The sequence below is a fragment of the Anomalospiza imberbis genome, chromosome 5, assembly GCF_031753505.1.
Source record: "Anomalospiza imberbis isolate Cuckoo-Finch-1a 21T00152 chromosome 5, ASM3175350v1, whole genome shotgun sequence".
Lineage (NCBI taxonomy): Eukaryota > Metazoa > Chordata > Aves > Passeriformes > Viduidae > Anomalospiza > Anomalospiza imberbis.
The window spans coordinates 35,632,872-35,659,630 of NC_089685.1; the positions used below are offsets into that span (position 1 = coordinate 35,632,872).

At 38.2% G+C, this 26,759-nt stretch overlaps 1 protein-coding gene across 2 annotated transcripts in view; it reads left to right on the plus strand.

Moving 5' to 3' along the window:
- TRHDE (thyrotropin releasing hormone degrading enzyme) overlaps positions 1-26,759 on the plus strand; it is a 202,038-nt gene that overhangs the window by 119,784 nt on the left and 55,495 nt on the right. The window contains exons 8-9 of one of the 2 annotated variants that reach the window (XM_068190227.1): positions 11,086-11,151; positions 13,582-13,769. In XM_068190227.1, coding sequence (XP_068046328.1) covers positions 11,086-11,151; positions 13,582-13,769 — 254 coding nt within the window. The remainder of the gene's footprint in view (positions 1-11,085; positions 11,152-13,581; positions 13,770-26,759) is intronic. The other variant, XM_068190228.1, reaches the window with a different exon arrangement.

The window sequence follows — 26,759 nt, forward strand, 5'->3', positions numbered from 1 at the left end:
GTCAGTAAAAGACAGTAGGTCAGTTTCTTGCATAAGAAACTTCTATAAGTTGTGTCACAATATTTTTTTTCCTTTGAAAATGTTAAAGACTTATAGCGTAGTAAGGGCCAGACTTGGCTATCACTGCAAAAATGGAAATTTTTCCTCTAACTTCAAGAGTATTTGAGTATACTGTGTGTAGCAAAATGCTAATGCTTAAAGGAAAATTGTGTTTGAAGCTGCATTATTTAAATGTAAAAGAGAAATGCTAAAGTTAATTTTATTTTTCCATTTTTTTCTGTGTGTGCACCTTTACCAGGCTTTTTAATTATGCAAGTACCCAATGTTTTCTACATAGGACAATGTCTGATTCAGTTCACAAGGTGGACCATGCTAACTGAAATGTTCTTGGGTTCAATAGTTTCATATACTTTTCATTTGCTTTGTAGCCCAGTTCCTAATTGCTACATTCAATTTTCTTAAATGTCATCCAGTATGGTATCAGAGTGCGTCACCAACAGTTAATGCAGAGGACAGAAACCTCATAGGGAAGAAAGGCATGGTTCTAGGGTGGAGATCTAGACACAGAGAAATAGAAGTTAAAATTTACATAGGTGCGAAGTATGCAAAATTCCCATGTGTCTTAGCACTTAGGGATCAGAAGAGTTTATGTGTTCAAAGCACAGCTTCCACTGGCATCATTTTCAACTGTGTGGCTGCTGCTCAGCCTGTGAAGACACAAAGGTGGGCCTCCAGAAAATGTTGATCATTCGACTAATATTTCTCTAAAGAAATTAATGAGAATGGAGTGCCTGTACATCTGAAGGGAAGTTAGACCAATGTGAGTGAAATTAAAAAGAGGCATGAAATTTGGATATCTATTTTGAAACCCAAGAAGATACTCTGTTAAAATGTTTAGCATTTTGAACCACTTTCGATATTCAGAACAGATGTCACATCAGGTTCAGTCACAGAGTCTACCTCTGCTACAAATGAGACCACAGTGCTGTCCTGGTGTGCAACAGCTTATCCACAGAGTGAGGGTATTTGGTTTATCTACAGTTCTGCAATTTACTTATTACCTTTTTGAAAGCAGAATACCGTCAAGGCTGAACATAATGCACCCATAATTTTAGCAGCTGCACATCATGTGTGCTGGTGGTTTTTGCCCCATGTAACATTGGTGCTCTGCAAAGGGAGCTTCTTCCTGAAATGGTGCATTAGCAGAACATTCCTGTTTGGTTATATAAACTCCTTTCCATCTTTCTGCTCTGCTGTGTGTTCCTGGAGCATTTAGATCAGACAGTTTTCTTCCCCAGTTGTTGGGGATTGCCAGGAGAAGGGAAATGGGCTCTTTGCTTCAGGGCCTGAGTCTCCTTCTGAGCTTAAGCAGCTCTGGGCTGTCCCTTCAGGGAGAGAGAGGGTCTCTATTGCTGCTGGGTTATCTAAAAGTGATCAGTGCTAGGAAAAAGCATTTTCCTGAAACAAGATAGTTTTCCTTCTGACTGTTAGAGCTGTGCTCCTGTGCATGGGGACAGCAGAGGAAAGGACACACTAATAAGAAAAAGTAAAATGTGATATTTTTCAGTGCTTTCTGGTGTTGACTAAAATTTTGGACAAGAATTCAATCTAAGATGGACTCTTTGAAGACAGGATTTCAGTTAAAACAGTTACATTTTGCCCACACTGAAGGTTGCAGTAAGGAACATAAAATGTGGTGAGGGTAGCTGCTGCTGGACCTCAAAAGCCAGAAGTGTCACCAGTGCTTGGGTTCAGAGCAAGGTTATGGATGGTATTGCCTTACTTAGGAGGAAGTCATGGTGTTCTTCAGCTAGGATAAAATGATACTTTGCTCTGCTGCTAAAGCTTTTTACAAAAAGAAAAACAATTAGTATACACACTGTGTATAAACAACGTTTGTTTTCTCAAAACAGAATTGCCCTTTATGGCAATGTTAGAGTCAGTCATGTTACAGATACTGCATAGCTATTCTCTTGGTGTGCCTTCAGTGAGCTTCTTTTTGTTATCTTTGAAATTCAGTTATGACTGTTTTCTCCTTCATTTTTATTATAGGAATTATTAAGAGAAAGAGTGATAGGTATGAATTTCCAGATAATGTCAGCAGGCTCAGCAGCTATTTACAAAAATGTTTTCTTTTGGAATAGAATTACACTGTTTTCCTGATAGCAGCTCAGTGCCAACCTTACCTCTGTTGCTACGAGGCAGCTCAGTGGATTTTACAGGGCACTGAAAGGGAAACGTTTTGTGCATGATTTTGCTGCTCTTATGCAATCAGAATTTCCATTTGCTCTTTAGAAGTCAGTGGGGATATTTTCAGAACAAATACTGCAGGATTGAACTCCTAGTTAACACATTATATATATTGGAAATGAAATAAATAGATCAATCTTCTTCAGTCTAGTGGAGGACATTCAGGAAAAAATATCCTGAATCCAAGCTGGAACAAACATGCTGTTGTAAAAACTTTCTCCTCTCCTTTATCATCTCTTTCTTCTCTTCCTCCTCCCTTTTGCTCTTCCCCTTCCTCTTCGTTTTCCTTTCCCCACATGCATTGAAAGCTAAGTTACTGTAGCTACGTTGACACACATATCACCAAATGTAAGGGCTAATGATTTTTAAGGTGTCTTTATTTTGGAAAAAAAAAGGTGCAGCTCTAGGGACTGAATTGTATAAAAGTGTTTTGCACAATGAGAAACATTTGCTCATTGCTTCTCTGTTATTCAGTGTTAATGTACAAGTGTTGCAGGACCTTATGGTCTAGACACGGTGACATGCTTGCAGTAAGTTTTCTTGATTGGTTTATCGACACCTTTTCATAATAAGTATCAATAACTTCTTTCCAAGTCTGGTGTTTATATAGAGAAAATTGTTACAGAAAAGTACAGCCGAGATTTTTTTGCCCGGTTAGAAATTCTTGGGCATAGTTCAAGTTAATGCAGAGGAATGAGCAGGTGCCATCTAAATATCACTGGAAAGCTTTCCATCTTTTTTTTTTGTGTGCACTAAGCATATATTTTTTGAGCAATGTGTGGTTTTAGGTTAAAGTGTATTATACAACCAGACAAGACAGAATTAAATGAATGTACAAATTCAGTCAAATATATGCAGTTCAATTTCAGAGAGTGCTTTATTTCTGTAGGATTTGTCCTTAGCTCAGTATTTTAGTACCGCTACCAAATAATACATCAAATACATTTTTCTTTAAAGCCTAGCTTCATATACTAGCTAGTTTCTCACTGCACAGCAGATACCATCAGACTCTGCCATGCGCTAAGTTTGCAATTCTTCTAACTGTTCCCTTTAGATTTCACTTGCAAACTGCTTTGCCACCACACTGCAACTGCTGCTACTGTGTTTCAAAATGGAACTGCCCTTCTGTCCATATAAATAGCTAAAAGGTGAAGTTGAATTTTACAAGGGAAATAAACATCTCAATTTAATATTTCTGATATTTTAACAAGGATTCTCAGCAAAGCAGGATATATTTTAAAGTATCTGGAAGTTTGTTGGAATACAGATTTTTAATCAGTTTTAGATGCCTCATTTACACTGAGTTCACAGAGTTGTACTACAGAAGATTATGAATTGAAAAATTGAGTTCCTTATGGACACGTGAAGCTTTTCTTCTTTTTTTTTGTGTTGGAATGAAAACGAAGGATCATGTTGATTTTAGATGGCTTATTTCTAATTTACATCACTGGTTTCTTATCAACAAGCAGTGGGTAGAGCAAAGAAAGCAATCCCATTGACCTAATGATGGCTCTTGCCTGCTTTCTTTTACTGGTTTCTCCTGTATCTCAGCCTGGATATAACAGGGCACAGATCCTCTCTGGATCCTCTAAATGAATGCTATACTTTTAATACCATGGATGAGATACTCTCAACATTGCTCTAATTTTTCTCCCGCAAAATCAATGCTAAAACCCCCATTGGCCCTTATAATGCCAGAAATGTCAGTTCTGCTGATCTGATTATTGTTAGCATCAACGGAAGTATCAGGAATTACAAAGGAAAAAGGACAAAGTAAAATGCTATAATTATGTGGCCCATTCAGCATCATTGGCTCCAGAGAAAATTAAGATTTATTTCCATGTGTGGTTCCAGTTTCACTCTTTCTGATTAGTAGCTATAGCTTGCTGTTTAGACATAATGGTTTAATTGTAGATATTACATGATTGCATTACATATTTTCCAGTTGTTGGCATTATATCACTGTTGTACATGAAAAAAGTCTAAATGCACCTTTTGGAAATTAAGGGCTGGAATTTCAGCTGGTGTACAGTGATAGGATTCCACCGAGTTTCTTCCCTAAGATTTTATGTGTTCACTGAAATAGTAACCCAAAGAGAAGGCAAAACACAGCTGAAGTGAATTTTTGTATGATGGCTTTGAAGTATGTTGCAAACCTTTTGGGCTTTCTTTAAACTTCTTTTTACCTATTTGTGAGTTTGAACTAGAAGCTAGCTAAGAAGCTGCTAGTAGTAGACATTTTAAGCAAGGTAACACAAAAGTTCATTCAAAGCTGCAGAAGGTGGGAATTATAATCGGATTAGTTAAACCACATAGTAGCCCCATGTGGACACTTTAAAAACTGGAGGTAAATATTATTTCCTTTCTTTGATTTATGGTAGTGTTTTTATTAGTATTTGAAGCTTCTGAATTTAGTCTACTTCAGTTTTGAATGCAGTGTCCACACATAATTTCTAATGAAGGTTAACTAATTCACTGTAAAAATTATCTTATTGATGAGAAATTACACTACCAACTGTTACCTAAACATTTGAAAAGAACATTTGAGCATTGCTTTTAGAGAAATACGCTTCAAAATGAAATTTTGTTCCCCTTAAATGTGATGCACTGATAATCTTTCTCTTAGCTATATTCTGAAATCACCACTGTGTATCTTTCTGTCCAGTCTCTTTCATAATACTTGGCACATACTTGGACAGGACACTGGCTTAGGAAACCACTGTTCTGTTTTCCTCAATGCTGCCTCCAGCTGCTTGTTCTTCTCCATTCATGACCACCCAACACCACTTCATTTATACCAGTGGAAGAGTTTGGAGTCCTCCTTGGTAAACTTGATCAAGGAAGGAAGGGTGTCCTTAGTGGGGAATGTTTCACTCCTATACAGGCCATTTCGGAGGTCTAGTCTGCAAAGCAGCATCACAAACAGGGTCATGGGTCCAAGGAACAGCACACACAAGGTTGTGGGACCTGCTTTGTCTGGCTGTACCACTGAGGTATCATCAAACTGTAGCGCAAGGCAGATACAGGAATGCATTTGATGATGTGACTGTAACAGATATGATGATTTTAATACTAGGTAAGGACTATCTACATAGGCTTGCTATCTGCAGGCATTACCTTATACTCCTTATGTGCTTGCTATTTCAATATATTTTTGATGCTGGCTTTTTGTTATTTTAAATTGAAATTATTTTTAGTTAGTTAAATTCTTGACTTTTGAGTAACTTTATTTTTTGTAGGAAGAACATTTTACTGCAGTAATAGATTAAAGTATAGGAAGAAAATCAACATTTTTGATCCTCTGGTAGAAACTGTGATGAAAATATATTCTATGACTCTAGTATATTCTGTATGTTGGCAGTTTATTATTAGACTGCCTGAAAGCAGTTTGGGGCACTTCTGGTAAAATGATCTAGAAAGTGAAGCAGTTGTTTGGCTTACTTGTCCAGGGAAAACCTGTTTTCCAGTTTTTTTCTTAGCTGGCATTGCAGTAGTGCTTTGACAACTGGTCTGATAACAGCTGTCCTTTCAGTTTGGAGGTAGCTCTGCAGCTTGACTCACTGGTACAAATTAATTCTTGACACAAATAGAGTTAACCCCCAACTAATTAGCCTTACACAGTGTCGACCATGACCAGTAAGGTGAATTTACCTACTCCTTTGTTGCTTGGCTGACTGCCCAGCCCGGAGGGTAGTCACTTCCTTACGGCTGTTTCTTCAGGATTCATCTGTTGTAAAGCTGGAAAATACTGCAAGTCTAGTTGGCTATTTTAGCTTTTCTATTCAGTAGTCTTCCTCTCTTATGAGAATCTTCAGAATTTTGTAGCTTGCTGGTAGTCCTTTACCACTGGTTCTTACTCCCTTTTGTTTGTTGCTCACCTTTGCGAACATGTGCACTACCCTCTGACCCTTGCCCAAGCTTTTTTATTTGAATGTTAGACAATGTTAAGATAATGAGTGATAGCAGATTTGATGTTAGAGTGTGAAGGAAGGGAGGAAAAAGGGGCATGTTAGAGTCAGCATCTGTCAGATGGTGTCTGTTGGCTTATGATTAGATATATAAATTTCTAGGAAAACAAACACATGGGATTTGATACCTCGAGCCTTAGAGCTTGATTTCTACCTGAACTAAATGCTTTTATTTGTAGTGTTAAATCTTCAGTGATAAACAGCACTCATGTATAAAACCATTGAAGAAGAACATACTGTAGGCCAAAGGGAGGAGGGGAGGAGGATGTGCACTGAGGAGTAGGAATGAAATACAAAAAAGGGAGGTAGAGGAAGGTCTGCTTTACCTGAGCCCTGAGAAAGGAGAAACATATCCACAAGAATTGGAGATCAAAATAGTTTTCTACTTTTTCCTCCCTCGTATAGTGGAATTTTCCAGTTATCTTTAGGAGAAAAATGAAGTTACTCAATCTCAATCTGTTTCAGATCTCATCATCACTCATGTAAGTCTGGAGCTGTTCCTTCAGCTGAGCAATCAACTTCAAACAGATTAACTGAGAAAGGAGTTTAGTCCTAGATTTGATATTTCGGTTTCTGTTTATAGATGTAAAATCTCCCCTGAAAGCAAGGCACATGTTTGGAGACTTACTCCTCCTTTACACTTGCTTAACTTTTTGGTATTAACTTTTTGGTATTTATCAGTCACTACCTTTTGTTACTTGTGAGCATTATAATGTTTGGATAGTGGGGTAGCTCATTTATTTTGTAACCAAGAGGCTTAGTTAATAGGCAATATTGCAAAGAAATTAAATACTTTTCCCTTTTAAATAATCTCCTTTTCTTAAAAATATCTAGTACAATAAAAGGTCTGAAACCTCAATCAGTACAGCATTACTGAAACCATCTTTCAAAATCTTTTAACGTTTTTCACTGTTCCTACTACTGTTCAAGCTATCTTCTCCAGTTTGCAAGAAATAATTTCAAAGGCATTGAGCCTTTTAATTCTTTTCTGGGGAGGGATTAAGATTACTGTTTGATAACACATTATACCGTAGTCTAAATCTGTTGGATTTTTGGAAGGCTCTTATGTTTTGGTAGTGCAATAAATGGACTTTGTTTTCATGGTATCACAGAGTCAGGATATTTAGTTGTTTATTTATTTATTTATTTACCTGATGTTAAGACTTGCTAAAACATGCTAGAAAACTGCATTGTCTGATTAATTTTTCATCAATAAAGGTGAATGGATCACATTCCATTATTCTTTTTGGCAAATAGTGGCTTCATGTTTTAATGTGAAAATATTAGGAAGAATTTTACAAGAGGATGCGTGCTAAAAATGTAAACCCAAATGATTACTTTTGGGTATGTATTTTTGATTAATTTTCATGTTGTGTGACAGTGCCCTAGGGTCAGCGAACTCTTCCTGCTTTCTCCATGACAATGAAAAACTTTGGAGGCAGCATTACAGTTAAGGAGAATGGAAGAGTTGTAGAAGAGCGCTCTTGAGTCTTGAGTTGTTAAAGAGATTTTCATGCCATCTTTTGTGCTCACATACACTGTAGGGCTATAGCTGACAGGAAGGTGGCTAAAGCATAACTTCATACTCCAACATTCTCCTGTCGATGGAACAGCTTTTGTCAGTGATAGACTTGCAAGTTTATGATGGGAAGCAGCCTTGCAGCCAGATGGTTTTGGGCATATGTGTTTATGAGTAAGTGGCTTTAAGTCACTTTGCCTCCTTTGGAGCTGTGCTGAGCACTGCTTAGATTCAGACAGCTGTGTTTTCAGTGTCATCCTCCTTTTCTGTTCTGTGGCTTGCATCTCTGTTCTGTTCGCTATGGTTTTGCTACTGAATGTACAGGCAAAGGGGCAGCTAATACTCCAGACCTGGAGAGTTATAGTGAATGAGAGCATGTATTCTACGCCTTGCAAGCTGCTTAAGACTTAGATATGAGTCCCCAGGAGGAAAAATGGGTTATATTCCTGCTTGTTCCATCTTTAGAATAGACGAGCAGGGTATGTATAGATCTTTGGCTCCTATTTTACTATTTCCTGATATGTATTTGATGCTGATATGTCTTTTCCTTTTTAAGCTGAATGCCTGTCAGTGGAAGAGGAAGTGAGGCTCATCATCTGGTGAATGAAAATTCAGGCAGGGTCAGAAACTATCCAAACTAGCTTTGGAGTCAGCAGCTGGGGTGGCAGTATAACTTTGCAGCAGAGCTGGGAATGGTTGGGTCTGGCAGAATTCTCAATATAAAAGCTGTACACATTCTATAAAGATCTGTAAAAACATGAGTGGCTTGGGGAGAGTGAAGTGGGGAACAGTAATGCACTGTGTCTTCTAACGCTCGAAGTAGGAAGCAGCAGATGAAACCAGTGGACAGGCAGGCGTTTGGAACAGATATCACACAACAAATCACTGAAGTGAGAAGTGCTTTTTCATAAGGTGTTGTAAATGGTGATTTGTTCAGAAAGCAACCAGCCAAATTCACAGACGATAACTATTAAATGCAAGGATACTAATCTGCTTAGGATTTCTGGTGCCTTGAAGTGCTGGATGATGGAAGAGCAGTTGAGGGGGGTACCACTGTATGTTTTTTTAGTTTTTTACAGTTTCCAGGTGTCTGCTACTGGTTATTGTTGAAAAAAAATATATGAGGCTAGGAATAAGAGGATATTTGATGGGACCTAGTTCAAAAGTCTTTTGCTCTTGTGCCTCTGGAAAGTACACTCAGATTTGAGATTCCAATGTCGGTTTCCTACTGAAAGCCTGTGTTAATACATGCTGTCACTTAGGACTGCTTTTTGTGCATGTGTTTGATAACACTCCTAGTTTTATGTTGCATTTATGCTCTTGATGCAACTTTCAGGAAGTAATGACAGAATGGATGGATCGTACCAAGACGTTGTGTTTCTTATTGTATATTCTTATTTTATGGTAAAGGTTAGGATTCCTTTTGTTTTTCTTTGTGAGATAAACATGTTAGATTGGAGGATAATAAATTTTTAACTGAGTGACAAGCCACATTTAAACCTCCCAATCTGTGTGTTGGGAGGAAAAAAACCAAACAAAACCAAACTCAAAAGAAAAGGCAGAAGCATTTAATATCTTTACAGTCTTTCTAAATACAAAATGTAAAAGTCAAATATAATGTCTAATGGTAGATTAGTAAACAGAATTATTGCCTGGATGAAGTCCTCAAGTGTTCCACCCATTTTATTTTGCTCTGTAAAGATTCTAACAGCATCTCTCAGAAGGACCAATATATGCAGCATTTTCTAGTATTGCTTAAAATGTGCAAATATCTGTTGTTATTTATTTACCTTGTCCCACTTTTGTTTATTCCTATTTTAGCTTTCTAATTTGCAATTCAGCTTCTTTAGCCTTGGAAGCTATTGAATGTTTCACTGCCTTAAATGATTCTGTATTTTTAGACAAAAGGGAAGCACAGTGTGCTATAGGGGCAGCCTGTATAATATTGTCTTTTTTCTGAGTTAGTCTCATGACATTATTAAGACTCAGCACTGCATTTAAAGAGTCAGTGTTCTCATTTAGCCTTCCTAGTCTGTGATTAAATGGGAGTTGTTGATTGTTTCACTATAAGTTGGCTGACAAAAGCTGTATCTGTCACAGGTGCTACAATTTGTGTATCGGAAAATTTCCTTTCCAAATACTAATTATTCCCAAAGTATCTTACTTCACACAAAGCACAGATAACAGAGTCAGCACATTTGTCCTAGTTTTATCATTGTGCAGTAAATTAAGGTTTGTCTTCTACCATTGTGTAAAGATGGTAGAAATTCAGTTGTAGGAGAACCAGTTGATGTACAACCTCTGATTTGTGTTTTTCACTTAATTCTCCCAATCAAATGCTTGAAATGTATGTTATTTAAGTAATCACTGCTGAATTTCACTTCTGTAACCGAGTGAGCTGTTGTCAAGGGACATGGGATAGTGGGAAACAACAGTGTTGCCTCTCCAGAAGTCATTTTAAAAAGGAAGTATTTTATGCTTGAAAGACCTAGACCCAAGCTGGTAATATGCTTAAACTATTAATTTCGGAAGTTATTGTAATATGATGGAAGCATATTGGGAATTATCTTTATGGTTGTTACGGGAGAAGAATGGACATTCAGTTATTGAAACTGTGGCAGAATGAGTGAAAGCATTCAGTTTACAACCTCCTCAGACTCTGAGTCACAGGTGGCTTGAAGAAACATGTAGGTTCCTGTGCACAAGCATCACATGTCCTCCACATGTCCTGTCATGTGTCCTCCAGTGCTCCCTGTTGTGGAAAGCCTTTGTGATAACCTGTTGCAACCCTAGTTGCCAGGATGATGTATTTTGACACTGAAGGGCCAGGATCTCCTTAGATAAGGGTTTGGAGTTCAGATGGACTATTGCTCAGTTAAATCTTATGTAATGAATCCAACTGTCATCCAAGTGCACAGATTTTTGACACTAGACAAAGCAGAATGGCCTGCTAAAATAGCAACTGGAGCTGTGTTTCAGCAGCTTCTCCTTTCATTGCTGAGAATTACCTAGGAACCTTTCCCAAGATTAGTATTCTAAATATATATATATATATATATATATATATATATATATATATATATATGATATTTAGCTTACAGAACAACTTACACAGAAAAGGAAGAGCATTTAATGTTGTAAATGAAAATTTTAGCAACAATTTTTGCATTGCAAAGTAGCTTAAGAAACTGTTTATTTATTCCCTTAGGATGAACATATTGTATATTTCTAGTCTTGAACAAATGCAAACATTGATGTGATTTAACTCCTAATAGCAGTGATGCACAGCTCTAGTTGTGTGGCCTATGTATTGTAATACTGATTTTTATTTTTATTTTATTTCTGTAGGACTATTTAACCATTCACAAGTATGGCAATGCAGCCAGAAATGATCTCTGGAACACATTGTCAAAGGTAAAATGCTTTAATCTATTGCACTGAGGGAGAAATAGGAATTTGCTATGGTGTTTTTCTTGGTGAGATCAGGAGTGAATAGTGCTTGTTGAGATCTTCAAACCACAGAGCAAATACTGAAACTGATGCAAAGAAATTCCATTTGAGTTAACCTAATGGCAACATTAAAAATATGAGTTCTGCAGCATTCCTATACTTTGTTATGTTAGAATATATTTCCCTGCATGTGCTATGTCACTGATGTGCAGTGAAAGATACTTCATGGAAACTATCAGTGACTTCAGTGGCAGCACACTGAGAACCATAAAGAACCATAAGCTAGAAAGCACATGAAAGTGCCGAGCTTTGGCATTTCCATCACATGAGTTTGTGATTTTGTATGGAGTTAAGATTTTTGTGAAGGAAAAAAATATTAAATCTTCAAAGTATGATGTAAACAGAAAACTATTTACTGTAATATTTGGCATGCTGTAGAGACTTATATATCCAGGCTTGGCTTGAGTTCTAGAACCTGGTCTAGGGCTCCACAATGGCTATAATTTTTGTAAAATGAGCAAAGTGTCCCATAATTTCTCCCCTATGGGACTAGTCTGAGCTAGTCGGAGCCTTCCCCACAGATAGACTGAGTGGAAGGCAATGTGGAGTACAGTCAGAGAGTTTTGGCACAGGTAGCAGTTCAAGCCATACAAAACATGACAATCTAGTTGTAACTATTGACATCAAAACTAGGATTTAGCTGGAGGTCAAGACATCTAGACAAGCATGTATATACATGTAAACTAGGTGTCCAAGATCCTCTTCTTCTCACTGAGTCTTCAGTTGCTGATTCACAGACTTCTAACAGCTTTTACCTTAATTTATCCTAGTTTCCAGCTGCCACATGAGAAGCACGTCTATTGTAGATACACTGGTTCTGAAAGAATATGTTGAATATTTTAGGATATGTCATTTGATACTAGTGAATAGGAACAACCGGAGTCCCAGAAATCTAGTCGATATAGTTAGCAGAGCATAGAGAGTAATTCAATTGGCTAGCCACTACATGATAATAAGCCTGAACCACTGACTGTTGACTAGAGACTTGAGATGGTTGTTCAAATATAGGCAACTAGTGCCAGATTAGGTGCAGTAGGATGTTTAAGACATTCAGGTGTGTCCAACCAATTTAGCATAAGATATATGGGGAAATCTCTGCTCTTCTGGAGTGGCATGTAAAGGTCAAATGACATTATTCACCTACATGTGGGCAACTGAACCAAGTCGTATGTCTGTACTGACTGCTAATGAGAGTTGAGACAAGTAACATACAGTCAGGCTGTTAAATCCATGTCTTAATCTGTAGCTGAATGTCACTGCAAGAATCTTTCTTTCCTTCCTCTGTTAAAGGCTCTGGGACAGTTCTGGGTGATAGGAGGTCGGAGGAATGAATGTTGTTGTGATAGAACAGCAGAATCTGCAGCTAATAAAGTGGAACAAAAATGAGACTGTATTCTGGTCCATAACCACTATAGCTATACTGTATGCTCATATGTACTGTTGCAGCTAATAATTCTGTTTGCCTCAGTTGTAAATGCATTTGTTGCCAGCCCCTTTTTTCCTAAGGCAGCGCAATTGCAGCTTCAGTTTTGAAGGCATCTTTTGCTTGTATTCATCAGAGGTTGCTCAGTCTGTGTTCCTGGACTGTTGGACAGCTAGGAGTATGTCCGTCGCTGAAGAAAAAATGATGCCTCTTTCCCCTCATATGCACTCTCATCTCCCACAGTGCTGTAGTATCTCCTTGTGTTTCAGATGAAAATCCACTTGTAAAACAGCATTTTTATTGACATATAGAATCAAATGTGAACACATTAATCCTCCATGTGTTCTACCAGGTGCAGTTTATGAAGCAGCAGGGGATATCTTGTTATACATAGCCTCACTTTGGACATAAGGGACAATATTTTCAAATAATTAGTCATTTTGATTTTCATAACAGATAAGCCCTGTATTTTTAGAAATTAAGGCCCTTCAAATATGCCTTATTGTAGGTTCCTAGATCAACTAACACTTTTTTTTTTTAACCTTAGCTGGTTAAGAATAGCTACCTAGTATTTCTGTGGCTCTTGTTAAAATCCTGTAAAGCAGGTTATTTCTTCTGTTTCAGCAGAAGTACCTGAATGATGTAGAAACCATGACTTTCTGATTGTCACTCTCCTCTCTGTTAAGATTATTCAACATTTATTTTTAAGATACACAGAGCCTTAAGTTCAATTGTGTAGTGTGTGTGTATTGGGTGTAAGAGTGTGTGTGTATATCTGCATACATGTGTGATGGTTATTTTACCCTCCAAAAATTGTTATGATCCTAGGGACAAAAAAAAAAAAAAAAAGAAAAGAGGTTTTACATGCTGATACTGCTTCAGTGTATTGAAACTTTTCTTTTTTTTCTAAGGCTTTAAAAAGGGTTGGAAAATCTGTAAATATCCAAGAGGTAATGGATCAGTGGACACTACAGATGGGTTACCCTGTTATCACTGTCTTGGGAAATGAAACTACAGACAACATCATAGTCATCTCCCAAGAGCGTTTTGTTTATGATCGTGATACTAAACCCAAGGATCCTGCCCGTGGGGACAACAGGTACTTGTATTTCTCAATTACTATCTTTCAAGATGCTGTAGTTGTTTAAGTAAGTGCTTTATATGTGTATCTTTATGCAGATGGTTTTTTTAGAAATCTGAGCTTTGCTTGGGATCAATAGCGTGTGGTGATACTTCAATTTGAACTGTAGTAAAGTTGAGGCTAATTAAAAGAATTGGGGAAAAAAATACCCAATTGCATCCTGACAATTCTCTGTGGCAGTGTCGTGCATCACTCAAGTGTTTCCTCCCCTTTTCTTTTGATTTTGTCACACTCCATGAAGCAATTTGGAATGTGATTGGAAGGTCTGATAGTTCTTAAGAAATTCTTTGGAGTGGACCTCTTGACACTCATACACTGAGTAGGCAGATGTAAATATATGTCAGCTACAGACCTTTCTTGACTTGGGAAGGAGTCAGGAGCTGAACTGGACCTCTGTAGAAGGCAGGGGGTTCCACCTTTTTCATTTTTGGAGGCAGCTGAACTGGTCCTATAGGAACTGTTTCACTGGCTGAAATCAACATTTCTGTCTCTACCGCTTTTCCATTTATTAGATTGTTTTGTTCCTGCTCCCAGCTGACTCTATATGCTTCTTTTGTCCCAAAGACAAGCTGACATTCCTGTCTGATCCTGGGGAATCCTTATTGTGTCAAGCAGTTTTGGCATCGTATTTTAAGGCCAAGAATAGCTGTTGGTAGCTGATGCTAGAGAATTTCAAGATGGCCTTTGAAGTTTCTGTGTTGACTTGTTCATGCTCGGTGTGAAGGAGGGCACATTATTAACCTGAAATATTCTGTGTTTGTCTGGTAAATTTAGATTGTTTAAAAGTAAAATTTAATACAAAATTTTGATTGACATCTCAGAGCTTGTAGAATATTCCTGTTGAGGAAGGGCTAAAATGATAATAACATTTACTGGAAAGTGTTTAGAAGTTAATTTTCTTTTTTTAGAACATTAATACAATGGAACTCAAACATGACACAGAGTAAATAGTTGTTTTTCTGGCCGTACTGGAACAACCTAACAGGGTATTAAGCAGCTGTCTAAATTCTGGGCTGAAATTAGTTCCTTTGTGAAAAAGAGATTAAACAACTGAATGTGGACTATTGGAAGTGTTCATGACTCACAGCTCAGTGCAGCAGGGGAGAAATTCTCCCTTCCTATCTTCAAAATTTCTTTTGTGCAAGTTTATATGTGTGTAATGTAATGTGAGTGGATTTTACTACTCAGAACAGCAATTACTATTTTTTTGATTTACTAAAACAGATATGTTAAGCCTTCTAAGTATTGTAGAAACTTTTAAAAATAGATTTTCTAGGTATTCAATATTGATTGAAGTAACTGTTACTGTAATGTATGAGAAAAGACTACTGGGTGTGTAAATGATACCAGGGTGATATGTTGGGTTGACCCTGGCTGGATGCCAGGTGCCCACCAAAGCTGCTCTATCACTGTCTGCCTCAGCTGAGCTGGGGAGAGAAAATATGATGAAAGACTCATGAGTTGAGATAAGGACAGGGAGAGATCACTCACCAGGTACCATCATAGGAAAAACAGATTCAACTTGGAGGGAGTGGGGGGGGGGGGGGAAATTATTACCAATCAAATCAAAGAAAGGTACTGCATAAATAAACAAAATTCTTAAAACACTTTCCCTGTACCTCTCCCTCTTTCCAGATTTCCTGATTTTCTCTACCTTCTTTCCCCCAGCAGCGCAGAGGAACAAAATTGGAGTCAGTGGTCAGTTCATCACACGTTTCTGCCACCCCTTCCTCCTCAGGTGGAGGGCTTTTGCTACAGCGTTGGGTCCCTCCAACAGGAGACAGTCCTCCACAAACCGCTCTATCATGAGTCTTTCCCACTGGCTGCAGTTCTTCACAAACTATTCCAGTGTGGGTCCCTCCCTCAGGGTGTAGTCCTTCAGGAACAGGTTGCTCCAGTGTGGGGTCCTCCACAGGCTGCAGGTGGATCTCTGTTCCTCCATGGATCTCCATGGACTGGAGGGTCACATCCTGCCTTACCATGGGCTGCACCATGGGCTGCAGGGAAATCTCTGCTCCAGTGCCTGGAGCACTTCCTCCTGCTCTTTCTGCCCTGACCTTGGTGTCTGCAGGGCTGTTTCTCTCACATATTCTCCTTTCTCCAACTGCTCTTTCTCCAACTGCTTTCTCCAACAGCAGTTTTTTTCCCACATTACCTCAGAAGTGCTACCACAATGACTGATGGGGCTTGGCCTTGGCCAGCAGTGGGTCTTCCTGGGGCTGGCACTGGCTTTGCTGAACATGGGGGAAGCTTCTGTTAGCTTCTCACAGAAGCTACCCCTGTAACACACCAAAACCTTGCCGTGCAAACCCAATACAGGTGATAATTAGACTTAGTTTTATTTTCATACATGACATTAATTTGTAATTCAAACTGTGTGTTGCCATATGTGGAATGGCCAGGGCAATACCACCAGGGCAAATTCTGCTGGGTTTCTTAGGAGATTTTGTCGACAGATTTTATTATGGTTCTTGTTTCTAAACATTGGAAATAAGATTTAGTGCTAGGGAGAGCACAGGGAAAGATATCCATGTGAGCCCTGCCAGGAATTTAGTATCCTAACAGGAAACACAATATATATAGATATCTCCTTTGGCAGGTCTCTTCCCCCTTTGGATTAATTTTTTTTTCTATGCTTCCATTTCCTTTTAAGCACAAACAGAAAAGAAACCCCTTGCTCAAGGAAGGCTTTACAGATGGATTGTTTTCTTCAGATAGTTAGCAGACAGAGCTAATTTGCCACTTCCCAGTTGAAGTTACTTGAAATTCGTGTTACACAAGTATAAATACCAAAGAACAGGAACCATATACATTTAGCAAAAGGGGAAACTCACCTATGCCATTCACCTTTCAAAAATCATCCATCAACTTTCATTAAAGTCCTATGACTTACTTATAAATTGGTGTCTGAGTGTTATAACACTGACCATGCAGTTCATTCATGCACTGCCCATAGGCACATGTGGCTGAGTATGCACAATGGCCATGTGTCAATAATGTCCTTTCATACCCTCAAATTAACTAAAAAACAATGTTGAGATACTGAGAATAAATTTAATCTTTTACTTGGTAGATATTTTTCAGTTGTTTGGCTTTTTTATTTCTTTTTGTTCCCACTGTGAAGTGCCTTCAGCTATTGTCAAGGCAGTAGACAGGGAAAATCATATTAGTGTGTGGTCATTTGATAATTTGAGATGCATTACTCTACCTTGGTTTTTAATATTGAAAGAGCTGAAGTGTATGACATGACACAGTTTTTCTACAGATTCACCAAGGGAAGTGGTAGCACTGTTGCGCAGTGCAGTGTTCTGGCTTTGGTCAGGAAGTTGGCAAGGGTTTACTGATGTCTGCTGATTTTTTATACATATATATATATATATATATATATATATATATATATATATATAAATAAAATCAGCATAAAGGCTTTGCGGGTGTTACGGATCAGTGGCCTAATTCAGAGTCTAATAAAGTTGGTGCTTACCTCCCCTGCATGACCCATGAATTTAGGCGTTGGACTCATGTCTCCCTGGGGAGCCATAATAGGCATTGTAAATAACAGAAAGCAAATGGTATTTATGCCACAACTGAGGCCGTGCTCTGGCAGGGCAGGCAACATTGGCTTCCTTAGGGTAGTTTATCTATGGATTAATCGTGATGATCATTCTAAACACCATAAGAAGTAGATCTGCACAAAACACAGAAAAATGTTCAGGTCCAGGCATTTCCAGGAGTTTATCATCTAAACAGACATCACAGTACGCATAGGAGGGCTCCAGGGAAGGCTCTTAAAGCATCCATCTACCGTGTAGTCTTTTGTTATCCAGAGGTGGGGCTGTAGTTTGGTATGGCACAGCAATAAATGTCAATTCTATTGCTTTCAAAATGATGAGGAGTTTAAATTTTTGGTTCGGATGCTGTCTAGGCACATTTAACTTTGCCTTACTGTAGAAAGAGTCACTTCAAAGTAGGTCTTTCAAATATATCTACTGCATAAGAAATGTAAATGAAGAGGCAACTGAATATTTTGGAACCATTCTGGTTTTATAAAATGTCTGTGCTTTCCTTTATGCTGTGTATTTATGCAGCAATTAACTGTTAAAAATGAAATGTGAAGCCGCATATTTAATTTTTAACTCTGAAATCATGTAGAGGAAGACAGAAGCAGCAAGCAGATTTTTCTAAGTGATAAACAATAAACGTGAAAATTGTTGATACCTTTGACAGTAGTTGATGCCTAGTCCATTACTATAAGTGTTTTTAATCCTTCTACAGAAGAGAATGATTACATGTATTCCAGTCTCCTGTATATTTGGGCTCCTTGTCATTATACCTGAAGAAAAATGTGTTTCAAGAGCCATACATATACAAACTGTGATTTATTTCTGTGCATACAATTGACTGTATGGCTGCTAATCTCTAACATTTGGACTGAAATTATAGAAGGGACACAATTTCACTTCTTTGTAAACTGAACATAGATTTTACTTGACACTTATGCCTTCACATGATCCATAGTTCTTACTTTATGAGAAATTAAAACTAACAGTTACAGCCACTGTTTCTAGAAACATCATTCCTCAGAAGGGCCAAAGTCACCAATTTTGATTTGAGTGCCAAAGACTGTGGTTGATATAATGTTTCAGTAGCAATTTCAGCTTATGCATGCAAAACTTTAAAACTCCTATTATAACTGTATAATTCATGTTCTATCCCTGTAGTTAAAGTGTAGTTTGGTCCTGGACTCCTGTATGCCCCTGTGAGAAGAGATTGTGCCCTTAGTTTATAAGGCTCCAGGGGAGAAGGTGATATTCCATCTGACAGGGTTCAGTGGGTTTCCCTGCTTCCAGAAAATAATGATTTTAAGGCAATAGTCTCATCCATCATGGCAAAACAGCTCACAGATCTGACAAAAATCTTATGAAAAATAATCTGTGGTCTAGACAATAAACTAACCAGTTCTGATGAAATCCATAAACCTTTTATATACTATATTGAAGAGCAGGTTGTGGGTGTGTTTTGCCCTCTAAAAATATACAGAGCTTGTCTCTATAAAAGTGAAGAAGTAACCTTTCCAATGTTATCAAAATAATTAAGTTAATGTGGCTGGAATAATATTCATTTATATGGTGTTCTTATCATGCATGCAGTTTCCATAGCTAATCTTTGATTGTTCATGATACTATCCTAAAGGGGAATGTCTTGCTAGGCACTGAACACAGCTAGGTGTGAGGAAAGACAAAAACAGGAAGATGAACAGATCAGGGTATGGACAGGATATGCATACATGCTGTAGTGTAATCCTGGGTGCCTTTCTCTGTGTTAGCTGGACTGGGGAAAATTCAGTTGAACAGTGCAAGCCATGGACATAACCAGCAAAAATACAGACCCATGGGTCTAACACTCTGTATTAATTGCCACAGCTGAAAAGCTCTAGAGTGGGCTGCAGAGCTGCTCAGCAGACACTCCAAGATGAATGATTAACTGCAGAATTTATTTCCCTTCCAGTCTCTTCTGAATTTCATAGACAAAGCTCCTTTATTTATTCAGGCTTTGCAGAAAAGGGGCTGTGCTTGTCACTTTACTGATAATGATTTGCATAGTAAAAGCATTGCTGTTTTTGAATATTGTCATGTCTTCTTACATAGTTGTATAGCTTATTACTTGAGCAGTAATGGGGAGCTTACTCTGTCCACTTACCAGCCAAGTAGCTGGTTAAACACAAACCAGAATGTTAGAAGCACAAGGGAGCACAATGCTGATTAGTATCTTTGCAATGTTCTTAGAGCAATTGCAGATTAATGTAGCATATGTAGTATTAATTTTGTAATTAAAAAGGACCATAATATGGACAAATATTGTTCCATAAACTGAGAAAAGAGAGCTAACAAAATAAAAACAGATAGCAAAGTGCTCATTTACCTCCCTATCTCTGAGAAATATCCTCTCACCTTCCATTTTCTCAGGTCCTTTGAGTGTTTTCGTGTTATGCCTTTCATCTTTACTCTACCTGAAACATTGTGCCTGTATCAGTGTTTCTATGAGAAACAGCTATTGTGTTGTTACTGAGGGAGTGAATGTGGTACCCCTAATTCATCTGGAGTGACCTAAATGTCTCTATATCTGCTGTAATAATGATGAAGGGAACAGGCTCCAGGAAAGAAAGGTACCAGTGTATTAGGCACAGAGGAAATGGAAATAACAGGAATGAGATGAAAAAATCAAGAGTCCTCAGTGGATCACAAAACTGTGTGTGAACACTGCCAGATATTGATTTAACCATTTTTTTTTAGCTGGTCAAGCAGGTACTTGAAAATACTTGTTCTTGCAGAAGAGTGGGAAAGCGTGGGGTGTTCCCTCTCTTGAAATGCACACTGGAGTAGAGGCCAGCTCTGTGACACCAATAGATCTTGTCCTTTGATGTGCATAAGGACAGTCCTTAACCCCAGCAGCCTGAGAGAGGACAGTGCTGTGCTGAGTGCTGCTTCTCCATAGGAACAGGCAGAGGGCTGCCTGTGTGAGTGAACTGGAGCAAGCTTGACTGTCTTGGGCACATGATGGAACAGTGCCCTTGCTGTGTTTACTAGCCCAGCCCTGGTGCTGTGCACTCCCTGTTGCAATAGGGTTTTTTTCTTTTCTGTAAAAGCCACTAGGACATCCTGGTTTTTTGTTCTGAATTTTCATTTTTAGAGACTTTTCTGATTGTTGCATTTTTTAAAAAAATCTGAATATGAAATACTCTTAAAATCTCTTTCAGTACATATCTGTGGTAGTGTCTCCAGCAAGATTATGCTGCTATCAAAGACAGTAGAAATGCCAATTATAATTTAAGATTTCATTTCCAAAACCATTTCACAGCTTCTATTTGCAAGAAGCTCTTCTCACTGGGAAACTTCCAGGATGCTCTGGTGTGCAGTATATAGGCAACTTTCAGTGTTAGAATCTGCAGAATGCTAAGGAAGACAAAATTAGTGTATTGTGTCATTGCTTCCTGTGTGGTGGCAGCACTTGTATCCTGATAGAAGTTAGGCTGACAGAGAAAAGCTGCTGTTGTATTTTATTGTCACTGCAGAATGTGCCACTTTCCTCATCTTATTTGCTAACATTAACTCTCAGGAATTGCTAGATACCCAATCTAGTTAATTGACTCACATTAATTAAATGAATTTCATGCTGAGGAAAGGAGCATGTACTTGAGAGCAGTGCTGTGTTTTAGTATAGAGTGAAGTCTCTGGGAAATGAAGAGGAGAATAAGGACAGCAATGCTTGTAGGGAGCTGCTTAACATGCAGGGGGTAGGAGAGGTAACGTGGCATGGCAGGGTGCAAGAGTGAGCCAAAGTTGGAGCATTAAAGTTGTGTACTGGAATAGGCAAATACGGAGTACCAGGGAAATGGAAAAGGGGTTTAAAGTGAGGGCTTTAGTGAAGGAAAGACCAGATTGGGGAAGGCCCAGACAACATTTGGGAGAGACAAGTTTTATAGGAGGGATGAGGGTGGATAAATGTAATATTTTGTTGGCTTTGGAAGAATACGAGATGTGAGTTCCCCATTGTAGATCAGAGGATAAAACTTCTAACATGCCCCATTTTTTGTCTTCTTCCTCCTGCTTTTTAAAGTTGCTGATAATGGCTTTCTTTTCTTATCCCTTTACACTCAATAGTAGAATCTCGGGTTTTACGGAGGAGATACTTTGGTGGGGGACTCTTACGAATTTTACTGAGGAAAGAGAAGCCATCATAGGAATTATATTTTAATCTTGCTTAAATTCACAGTATTCAAAGGAAAAATCAGAACTGAGCACTGGAATATCCTGAAAAATATTTGGTACTAAGTCTCTGAGAACATACTGGAGGATTGTAAACATAGCTGAAGTGCTACTCTCTTATTCCTGTGGATCCTTCTCAGTCCATAACACAACCTTGTGCTCCGCTCAGAGAAATCTCTAGTCAAGGGGTTATGCTTATGGGTGAAGGACGACACAGACATGCAGTTTGCATGATCAGTACCTTGTGTGCAGTTCTGCAAGGGTGTTTTGCACTGGTTCAAGGCAAAACAGAGGATGTTGGAGAGATTAAGAGCCTTTATTGCAGGGTAAAGAGGCAGCTGTTGGGACAGACACTTAACACAGCTTTTTTGTATCCATCTTTGATTCAGCACCCAATGTTGCTTGTCATTTTTGAAAATGAAGCCTTTTGTGTTTTGGTGTACTGTTGGGCAGGGAGGAGACAGCATGTGCTGACAAAGAATTTGTAGTATTGGTTCTTTGCCCACATCATTTTTCTAAATTTGGTAGGGTACACTGCTAGCACTGGCACTAAAATGAGTCAGTTTTAGATAGCTTCACAATATTCATAACCACCTCATTTATAATTTATTTTTTTGCATGAAATACTTAGCTAATATTACACAAAATTTTGTAGAAGGTTTAGTAATCAGATAATTATATTAGTTATGCTATTTTATGTTGTTATCTGACAATTTTTTTTCTTTTCCTCAAATTTGGTAATTTAATTCAAATGTACTCATTTAAATTACCTTGTGTCTACCCTTAAAAAACAAAAGGATAATGAAGTATAGACAGGATGGCCAAAGATATACACCTGTTTTCTAACAGAATATGCAGGCTGTCATCTTAAGGCAGACCCACAGTGCAGAGCCACACAGGGGCTCTTTCATGCTAGGGCTGCTGCTACAGCAGTGAATCTTTTTTTTATGTCTGGAACTTTGTGTTGTAGTTGCATTGGTAAGGGCATTATATTTTGATTAAGACTCCTGAAAAATGTAAATTTTTCTCCCTTTTCCTGCTCTAGAATTTACTTATTGCCAAAAATTATTCCAAAGACTCTTGGAAAATCCAGAAGGAATTAGGACTATGGCAAATGAAAACCACAAAATCTGCATCTTTAATACATTGCTATTAAACATGTTAATAGCTGTTATGACTACAGATGAATTATAGTGTCAAATATTGTTTTCAAATACATGCTTCTAAAATTCATTCCTCTAAAATACATTCCAGCAATCCTGCACTGACATTGAACATATTTTCTCGATATATATTTGTATTTAGGTCCTTATACGGAAAAAAACCCCAAACAATCCATGATCCTTTGTATAAGTAGTTGCTCTTAGAAGCAGCTCTCATCCTTTCCTTTAGAGTGTATGAATATGATTGTCTTTTTTAATATGTTTCTAAATGAAAGCATATATAATAGACAAATATATAAAATTAACAGCTGTATTGAGGCAGACCTGCAAATAAAGATTAAAATCAGAAGCAAGTCATCCTGGATGTGCCAGCCTCTTTCAAGACTAGAATATAATCTTTCTAATCACTCTCATGCAATTTTAAATATTTCTCCAAACTACAAAGATTATTCATAGTTTCCTTCATGTGTGCAGCTAAGTATAATTTGTGTTTAAAATTATAATAGGTTCACAATTCCAAATACCTTCCAAATCCCAGAGTTTTGCTTCCATCTGAAATATATATTAGCTGTATTCAAGTGCCCATCTAATCAAAGCCTCAAAGTAGACAAATCTTAGTTGTTAAGAGACAAGACTGCTCTACAAATTGATTTCTGTTTATCCATGAGACTTCTTCTAAGTTCACTTATATAAAAAATTTGAAATACTCTTCAAAATCTGACACCTCATTTGTGAAGCCCATTCAGAGCCACCAGGTGGTGAAGCTGCCTGCCAGCTCCTGTCAGAACCTGACCCTGTTGGGTTGTTCTGGATGGCAGGTTGGTCTGACTGAAAAATTCAATCACCTCCATAGCTGGGGCATTAGGGAGAAAGAAGAGAAGAACTGATACAAAAAGCTCAGTTAGGTTTTGACAGTGTTTGGCTTAGACGGTAACAAGAAGACCAATAACTTCTGAGTAATAATGTGTGCCTCACTTGGAATTTGTTATGTGCATACACAACAATGTGTGTGTATTATATTGCACCCTACATTCACTATATCTGGACTCTTGACTGAAAAAGTTACTGTCTGTATTACAGTCAGATAGAGCTCCTTAAAGACGATGCTGGAACAGTCTCTTTAATTCAGAGTCCATCAAAGTCCCCCAAAATTTTGTAGAGGAGCATGAAACTCCTGCCCAGTATAGTGTAGAATAGTCTTAGAATAAGCACTTCCACAACCTTTTTCTTCCAGCCTTTTTCTGATTGCTCATGTAGTCAGTGTTATTAATTTCTCTCTCTCTTTTTTTTTTTTTTTTGCCTTAGCTGACCTTTTTATTGTTGACCAGTCTGTTAGTCTTGGGTGAGGGCACAACCAGTGTCAGCTCCATTTCCTTTCCTCATTTTGTTTAAACCCAGCAAACTGTGGATCCTACAATTAATGTGGTGTGTATTACACTTACTGTGCCCTGCTGTTTCATTTCTGCACTGCATACAGTGTTGCAGTCAGAAATTGTCTATCTACAGGATTTGTGAAAGTCCTGTCTGTTTCAGGCATCAGGAGGCCTTCTGTTCATATAATTAAAGTACTGTCCTTTCTGGTTTCAAGTTAGCTGACTGCCACTTACTTGTTCCTTGATGAAAAAGTCTGGTGTTGTCTGCTTTTTCATCACCCTTGTAAGGGAATTCAGCTTAGTCAGTTGCCTTTACCTATGTTTCTCATTTATTTCTCACTGTTCTTTGTATTAAACTCCTTGTTCTCACTTTGAACTCAGGAATTAAGGTCACACTGGGCATATGCAGATGACCAGTGAATATCTCAAGTTGTATTCAGGGGATCTCAGTTATTTCAAACTGTTCTTTTTTATCCACTTTTCATTTCTGTTTGACTTTGCTACAAAGTTAGTGAAATCTTCCCTTCCTATCTGCCATCTTCCATGCTCACAGGTTACAAGGAATCCCTTGACACCCCATCTCAGTGTAGGAAGTGTAATAATTGTGAAAGAGGGAATAACATCTTCTGTTCTGTTATGCCTCTGGGCACAGCCTACAATCACTTTCCTGGCATGTTTTAAATCGAATGAAATCTTTGTGTTCTTCAGTCTTTTGAGAATAATACTCACAACATGAATATATTGTCAGCTCCTTATCCATTAAACAGAACTAACACTTGTAGAATTGCACTTAATAAAAATGTGTGATTTCCTGTGATACTCATATGAGCTTCCCCTGGAACCTGATTTACTCCTTACCGAATGTGATACTGTACTATATAATAACCTGGGAAAATCTCTATGATACTTTTAAATTATCTTTCCCAACACAATCTTTCAAGAAAGCGTGGCTTACAAAATTGTATCCTGCTGAGTTCTGCTTCTTGTATAATCTCTTTCTGTAGTAGGAAGCTCTGAAGCTGTTCTTCACTTCAACAGCTTTCACTTATTTTCCACTGACCACCTTACATGTGCTTGTGCTTTCAGCCTATGATGAAACACTTCCAGGTATCACTGCGACAAGACTTGTGATTTTATAGATTAGTTGAATACCTGTTGTAGATGCCACAAATACCCTTTAAGGTTTTCTGTTAACAATTTATCTTTGAACTTTCACTATCTTAACATTCAAAATTCAGTGAAAACAAAGGCTTTCTTTTGGCTTGTGTTGTGGTTCAACTTCAGCCAGCATCAAAGCCCTATGCAGCCATTTGCTCGCTCCCCATGTTGGGATGGGGGAGAGAATTGGAGAAGTGAGAAAACTCATTGCTTGAGACAAAAACAGCTTAAAAGGCAAAGCAAAAGCTGTGTGCACAAACAAAGCAAAACAAGGATTTTAGTTACCGCTTTCCATGGGCAGGACAATTTTCATCAATTCCCAGGAAAGCCAGGCTGCATCATGCAGTTAGTTACTTGGGAAGACAAATACTGTGACCTCCCCTCTTCCTCCTTCTTTCCCCAGCATTATATTCTGAGCATGAAGTCACACAGTATGGAGCATTCCTTGGGTCACTTGGGGTCTGTTGACCTGGCTGTGCTACTTCTCAGCTTCTTGTGCACCCCAAGCCTCCTTGCTGGTAGGGTGGGGTGAGAGACAGGAAAGACCTTGGTGCTCTGTAAGTACTGCTCAGCAGTAGCTAAAACATCCCTTTGTTATCAAAACTGTTTTCAGCAACAGTCAAAAAAATAGCCCCGTACCAGCTACTATGAAGTAGTAGCCCAAACCTTGCTAATCGTGCTGATAGAAACTGTACTTGTCTTAGCAAGAAAAGTGAGAGATCTCTTCTGCCTGCCTTCTGTACTGATTTAATATCCAAATATCAGACAATCCTTTACTGAGTTCATTATCAACTTTCTGTGACTTTTAACTTGTAATAAGCATTAAGGTCATTAGCCAGAAACATCTGCAGCCGTCCATCTAAATGCTTCTTTTACTCACCACTATTTGTATATGTCTCTGGAGATCAGCCAGCTGTTTAACTGAAGTAAAAATACAAACCTTTAAATCATAGTTTTTGTTCTGTATGATTTACTTGCTTTCAAAAGGTCAGATTTTCTCATTACTTTGCTTTTGTGGTTTTTTTTTGTGTCTGAAATCCAAGCACATGAGTTCATGCAGATGTCTCATAGCAATATATTCCCTTGATAAGAAATACTAATGTCAGCCTTCTAACCTGTTCAGGGAGTCACCAGTGTTTGCAAGGGCCACACAAGTATTCCCTTCTCAGACTCAGTGCTGCTCAGCTGAGCATATGTGTTTATGTACGAGACTTCAGGATTTCCATCTGGAGAGAGTGGAGAACAGGAAACTAATGCCAAGGAGTCGTTGCTCCCTGTTTCTCATCTTCAGCCACACTGGATGTACCAAGTTGTTATCTTTAACTGAAGAGTTGGCATTTTGGGTATTAAGTTCTGGTGGTTAAAATGAGGAGATAGATGTCTTAACCAGTCAGTTTTACTCTTGGATTTTCTTTTTTATGGTTTTTGCTCCTGAACTATTTTTATGCTTCACTTTATCTCTGTATTAAATAGCTTTAATCATATCCC